This window comes from Monopterus albus, unplaced genomic scaffold (genome assembly GCF_001952655.1).
Source record: "Monopterus albus unplaced genomic scaffold, M_albus_1.0 scaffold17.1, whole genome shotgun sequence".
NCBI lineage: Eukaryota > Metazoa > Chordata > Actinopteri > Synbranchiformes > Synbranchidae > Monopterus > Monopterus albus.
In genome coordinates, this window is record NW_018127897.1 from 945,101 (window position 1) to 951,794 (window position 6,694).

At 40.0% G+C, this 6,694-nt stretch overlaps 2 protein-coding genes across 10 annotated transcripts in view; one reads left to right on the plus strand and one right to left on the minus strand.

Moving 5' to 3' along the window:
• The window catches only part of cd276 (CD276 molecule), a 72,956-nt gene extending 70,837 nt beyond the window's left edge, over positions 1-2,119 (minus strand). For 3 of the 5 annotated variants that reach the window (XM_020592428.1, XM_020592431.1, XM_020592426.1), the window contains exon 1: positions 1,849-2,118. The gene's annotated coding sequence lies outside the window, so the exon portion shown is untranslated. Of the gene's footprint in view, positions 1-958; positions 1,023-1,848 lie in introns of all 5 variants that reach the window. The other 2 variants (XM_020592427.1, XM_020592429.1) reach the window with 2 other exon arrangements.
• A 2,791-nt stretch (positions 2,120-4,910) lies between these two features.
• LOC109955808 (ubiquitin-like protein 7) overlaps positions 4,911-6,694 on the plus strand; it is a 4,575-nt gene continuing 2,791 nt past the window's right edge. Inside the window, exons 1-4 of one of the 5 annotated variants that reach the window (XM_020592315.1) lie at positions 4,911-5,014; positions 5,823-5,999; positions 6,221-6,340; positions 6,445-6,530. In XM_020592315.1, the coding sequence (XP_020447971.1) occupies positions 5,825-5,999; positions 6,221-6,340; positions 6,445-6,530 (381 nt within the window). In that variant the 5' untranslated portion in view covers positions 4,911-5,014; positions 5,823-5,824. The other 4 variants (XM_020592313.1, XM_020592319.1, XM_020592316.1 and 1 more) reach the window with 4 other exon arrangements.

Below are 6,694 nucleotides of genomic sequence, written 5' to 3' on the forward strand. Positions count from 1 at the left end.
GATCCTTCTGGGCCCAAATATCTCATTGGTATATGTCTGACATCATGGCTAAGCTCCTCCAAACATTAGGAACCATTCAACCCTTGATAACAGGGACAATTCCAAACTGGATGCCACTGGTTTTGCCGTCAGGGGCAAACTGCATCACAGAATGAAAGTGAGCGTTTTAAATCCATAAGTAAGCAGCAAATAACATTTACCAAGCCCTCTTAGGGACGACTGGATTCACTTTATAAGGGAAATGTGACAGCACGTCAGTTAGTACATTACTTAGTCAAACTGCACATTAATTTCTCAGACTGAGGAGAGGAGAGCTCCATAAACCTCAAGAAAACTTTACGGCTAATATGTTGCATCAAAGTTTTACTTTCCACCTTTCATTAAAACTGTACAAACTGTAATGCACACTTCATGCTACGACATGCATCTGTATCATACAACAATCCTAAAATAGGCGACAGTAGGCAATACTAGACAGTATAATTTTATCTGACAGATAATTAGCATGTGAGACAGTGACAATCAGATGTGTCAAGGCCAGAACAGGGTATCAGTATGTAAAGTGATGGCTACTGCAACATCCTCCTTTAGTAAAGCCATGGCAGTCAGTAAGTTTAACCCTTATCTCAACAACAACACATCTAAAAAATAACAATGTGAACCACCTACTGTCACAAACTGCTAATACATCCCTGACAATGTGGCTGAGCTTCTTGTAAAATGTCAAATTACTTTATTATCTCTGAGCATTGTATGAGTGATCATTTCCTTTACAAGTTGTCAGAATGGTAAATGCAACGCCCCACACCACCCCACAGGAAGCTGTATTACATATGAGAAGAGCAGCACAAGGACAGGCAACAGCCCCACTGCCATCCACAGTATCTCCTGTCAGTGGTTTGCAACCGTTTTTAATTGTGGTCCCATAAACAATGGGAAATGTCTACTTGCAACTCACTGGGTTTTTTGCTGGTCTTGTTGCTGTGAGCAGATAAGCCAGAGTGTTATCCCTCAAAGTTTACCTGAATAATTATCAGAGGGAAATTTCCACAAGAAAAAAAAACAAAGGTTAGATTAACATAAGCATAATTTTATGTAGTATAAATGTCTTTTTTCACTTGTATATTTTATTAATCATATGATCAGATTTATCTTGAAACCCTTTTGGGGTCCTGAACCCCACACCGAAAACCATGAGGTGTCAGCTTATACAGTTCACTCCTTCAAAATAAAATAAAAATCAGGTGAATGGGAAAATGCTTAGAGAAACAGAGTAGAAACAAAAATATTTATTTGAAAGTTACAGCCTACAAGTCTAAACATGCACACTACCAATACCAGCCAAACGTTTGGACACACTTTCCCAATGGAAAAGTGTCACCAAACATTTGACTTAAGTCACCGAAGTGAAAACCGACTGACCTGTGATGTCTGACAGACTGAATAAAGTATAGTCACTTGCCGATAAAGGCACCTTCATGTCCCCATTTTGAGTTATGGAAGTTGCATACTGATTAAATGCGCTGATGCGGTGTTCACTTTCTGCCAAATGGGGGCGCAGCCCACGTCATTAATAAAGGTTATTTTTCTCCAGCAGGTATTAAACAGTACAACCTTCTAAAGGCTACAAGTTAGCGGGCCTCTGTCATGCTTCAAGCCTAGAACAAAAATATTATATGGCACAGTGCCAATATGGAGACTCAACTTTGTTTCCCTACTCTGATCACTCCACATATGTTGCTCGTCTCTGAAAATAAGTGAACTTTATGTTACCTTTTCAACTACCGTATACGTGACAACATGTATTAGTTCGTGCGCTGCTTTCAAACACGATTTCTGTGGTCTTACCATGTTACGAGGGCGAAACTGAGAAACCACCAACCATCCAGCGGCCGTGACTCTTTCTTTGTCCAGTAACACCGATATTATTTCCCACAGTAGCTCATTCCTCTCACAATAATTAATAATAAAAAAAAACTACAAGAACTGCTGCTGACTCGACAACAGCTCTTTTGTCTGTGTATCAAACTGTTGGAGTGCGCCCCATTGATTTGGGACGCGTCTCTTCGCTGTAACCACTCCTTGCTGCTTTGTCCAGCAGTGATGTCATAACGTGGGGAGTCTCCAGAGTTCTGACCCCCCGGTTTAACCATTTGGTGAACACACGGGCATCTGTCACGTTTTCTTATTACAATGCATAATAGGCTATGTGTATGATGAAGGCAGGTTTACAGTGACACTGCCAAAAACGACTTTTTATCTTTGTACCGAAAAGTCGTTTCGGCTTATATGGTCATTAAACGCATCGCCGCCGTTTAGGCCAACTTAGAGGCTTTGTCGCTAGATTTGGTGACTTTTTCTATTTTCCAAAAAAGCGTATAGCAACAAATCTAGGGACTTTTTGAACAGAGTACTTTCTCTGGTCAGCTCGTCAGGACCGCCCATGAGGTCCACACGTCTTGCCGGGCGAAGAAACGCCCCTCTCGGCTTCTGCTCCTCTGGGTGGGAGGGGAGAGGAGCATTCAGCTAGTTCCACTGCCACAGGCAGAGACATGGATGGGCTGGGCGTGTGCGTTTGATATGACTGAAGGGTTCATATATAACATTTTTATTTCACAGTAAGGCAAAGGGTGAAAGAAATAAGCCTACTGTCAGCACATGCCTACATGTAAGAAGTTATATTGTATGTTATATGTTTTATTCCTTCATACAATCTTACCCTTTTATATTGTTTCTTGTTCTTTGTCGCTATGCTCATTTTATACTCTGACACATTTGATTAAGTGGCTGTACCACTATCTGGGATGCCAGGTTTCTCAAGTGCTTATTCAGCCTATAGATAATGTATTAGGAATACATTTAAATTCTGTTTTGGCATCTGAGATACACATGTGATTATATTGTCAAGTTAAATGGCTAGATTAGATGAATTGGACTAGATAAACTGGGCATCTTTTAAACACATAAGCTGTAGTTTGATGTACTGTATCTTGATAAGTGCTGTCAGTTTGATGTGATGTACTGTATCTTGATAAGTGCTGTTATCAAGATTATCACCATCCAAATTCTGACAAAAAAAAAATTGTTTACTGTATAGCGTTAAGCCTCTGGGTCATCTCACTCTGCCAAGTTTTAAGGGGGAGGCTGGCACCTTAAATTAGACCTGGTGAGGTTAAAGTATTGCATTTCATATGCTTATTAAATTTTCCAGACATGTGGGGAGGCCTCCCAGCAGGGGACTTTATCCCACCCCTGCAAAACTTTAATCTCACTTGATGTGGGGGTATGTTTGTTAGTTTCATATAGATGGAAATGTTGTCAGAGCTCTTTTGTGGGGTAGATGCAATACCAGCCCGGAGTGCGTCTGGGGCTCTTGGGAGGGAGGAAGCTTGGCAGAGGCCACTCATTTTAGGTGTATTTGCCTTATTTTCCAAGATGAGGTGATGAAAATGACAGCAGTGATGACTAAATTAATTTCAGGTACACAAGCTGACAGCATGTTTATTATTCCAGCCAAAGCTGTCACCTGTGCAGAGGCATAAAAATGTAAACAATTATCAATATAGTTGATGGTTAATGAAGCATCAGGTATTAATATGCATAGGTTGTCTAAAATTTTGATTTCTAAAAATTGTAACCAAAATAAATGTGTACTCAAAACTACTAATGTGAGGCTGAAAAGTTGTGTTGGATTTTTTTAGCTGATAAAGTGGCCAAGGTCCCTTCAAAGGTCCAGCAGGTTAATTTTGCTTTTATGAGAACAAACATAACATGTTCAATACATAACTCAAGCAGGTCCAGCTAATGCAACATCATCTGACAAAGTTGTAATACATAAAGTTGGATTTTCATAAACCATTTTTAAAATTAGGTTGCTGCTGGCTGTCTTCCAAATTTTTGCCCATGTGTAACACTGACCTGTATACAAAGTCACCAAACACCTTCAAAAAGCTGGTAGTGTATTTGTTTGTTAGAAACAAACAATATGCCTCATACTGTCTAATCATTTCTTGAATGTTCTCTTTTCCTGGTAAATTTGCCTTATACATCATAATGGTATCAAATACCACCTTTAACATTGGGTTGCTGCTTCTTTGTGACCTGGTTAAGTCTTTTACAGCCACAATATATTCTTGCATTTTATATATCCATCATAGTTTAAGACATTTTAATCTTACTTTGTTTAAAAAAATAATAAGGAACCAGCACGTAGAGCGTCTGATAGTACCCCCAGGAGTTGCCCAAGTCCTAAAACATGACTGTTGGTGCATTCAAATGACTTTATAATTTTTATTTTTTTGGTCTCCAGGCATTGCAGCTTATGTTTTTACAAGTTACAGTTATTAAACCAAAAACAACTCAGAAAGCTAAAGGTAAACAACTGAAAACAGAGCACTGTGACAACTTTATTGACCACAGTGCCTCAATTGATAAACTGAATTAATAAATTGTGAATTGAAACTTGGGAGATAAGGTCTCCGATTTACCCCCCTTTTGTGAATGCAGTGTACTTTCTTATAATTTAATTCTTCTGTTTGAAAAGCGTGATAGAAAAAAATATTTTAAAAAGTGGTCACAGTAGGTTAATTTTACTTTCGAGATGTGTTTTTGTGAATGCATCTCTGGTATGATCAGTTAGATAATATTTTAAAAATGTTTCCAAATATATATGAGCAGCGGGATGAAGCTGATTTCTGGCTACGTGATATTGCTAAATAAAAAAATAAAAATTACCGATATGCAGATTAGCACGTGACGACATCACGACTTGTCCAGTAGGCTTGAGCTACTTTCCATTTAAATTAGTTGGCAAACCTGGGCTACCGTATACCCTATGTCTAAGCATACATGCATGCATAGTTACATAGGGCCGACATGCGTATGCACACACAGTGCAGCTGTTTGATTGATAGCTCTGGGACACATGCAAAGTATCAAAGCAATCGCATTTGCTCAAGACATGACATCACTGGAAAATACTGAATATGCAGCAGGAACACCAATTACAAACATGGTAATGTGTAGTATATAAAATGGATCCTTTAGCCCGAAAAAAGAGGCGTAGAGCAGTGACTTGTTTTTCGGGCTGGACAGGGAATGGTTTCCCTTTTTGCATTGAGGTAGATGTGCGAACGGGACAGAACGAAAAACAGATCGTTGGCTTCTCCGAGGTTAACAGAATGGAGGATAGAGTAATAAAAGTGTAACGTTAGATGCCACCCACCATTAAATAATATTAAAAAAGAAAAGTTGTAAAAGCTTTGTTTGGATAGTGGCAGTAAACGTAACACATCACGTGACTAAACCCAGGAAGTAGTTTCACTGTCAACAAAGGGGGTGAGTATACACCAACCATAGTGTGCATTTCTTTTGGCAAGTGTACAATTGTCGAGACGCATATGTGAAATTTCTTTTCATTTTATCAATAGTTTGTTTTAGGTTTGTTTCGTTTTGTACTAGTTATCTTATACGAAGAGCTCACATGTAAATGAGCGAATCGCTCTTTACCAAACGCCAAGTAGCTAACCGGTGTTGAGCAGGTCAGCGTCAAACCCCTGTCAGGATACATTTCAACGTGGAAACCCTCGTGGTGTTTGTCTGGCGTTTATTTTTGTGCAGTGTGAGGGAACAAACAAAAACACAAGTGTAGGTTTTGTAGCCTATCATCCACTGAAAGCATTGTGAAATAATATTCTACTTTAGTTAACGTTTAGACCCCTGCCTTACAGCATTACTGTAATTACCGATCAAATCTAGCTTTTGTATTAATTATCGTCCATACCAGCCTGTTAAGTCTGTGTTTTTTGTGTGTAATAACGTAGAGATGGCTTCTTCCGACTGGCACCTGTCTTTAAAGCTGGCGGATCAGCCCAAATCCATCTTCCACTTCCCAGAGATGATGCCAGGGGATGTTCCACCCGGAGGGTACAGAGTCGCTACCTTAAAACAACTTGTGGCAGCTCAGCTCCCAGACTCCATCCCAGATCCTGAATTAATAGGTCTGTTATAGCTGCAGCAGTTGCACATATACAATAGCTAATGCTAACTCCGAATGAAAGGTGTCTGTGTGTGCGCGCCTGCGCGCACGTACCACTTCTACTCCTCTGGTCTGTGATAGGTTTGGTAAATTCTCTGAAGGGAATACCAGCTCTGTGCTATATGCATATGGCACCATTATTTTCCCATAACGTATTCTGTCTGTGTTTCATACTTTTACCAGAGCTGGTCCACTGTGGGCGGAAACTTAAGGATGATCTGACACTGGATGCCTATGGGATTCAGCCAGGATCCACCTTACACATCCTCAAAAAGACTTGGCCAGAGCCAGAGAGCAGTCCAGGTCTGTGTGTGTGTGCGTGCGTGTGTGTATGTGTGTGTGTGTCATATAAGCATTTGTGGTATAATTGAAATTTAGAGTGTGAATCTTTTTTTTTCTTCCCCCAGAGCCTGTGAACAGAGCAACTGCTGCCCGGGAGTTCAGGGTGTTTCATGCTGCTCTTCATTCTCTCAACTCTGCCTACAGAGACTCAGTGAGTAGGAAACACATAAAGCTAGACAAGAGAGTGGTGATTTCATCCTCTACTCAATCCAAACCCTGTCTGAGTTATTTGGCATAGATAAACAGTATCACACAGTGTTTGGAAGCATTCCCATGCCATACACACAGTAAAAGTTTATGGGGTTTGTCCTTCAC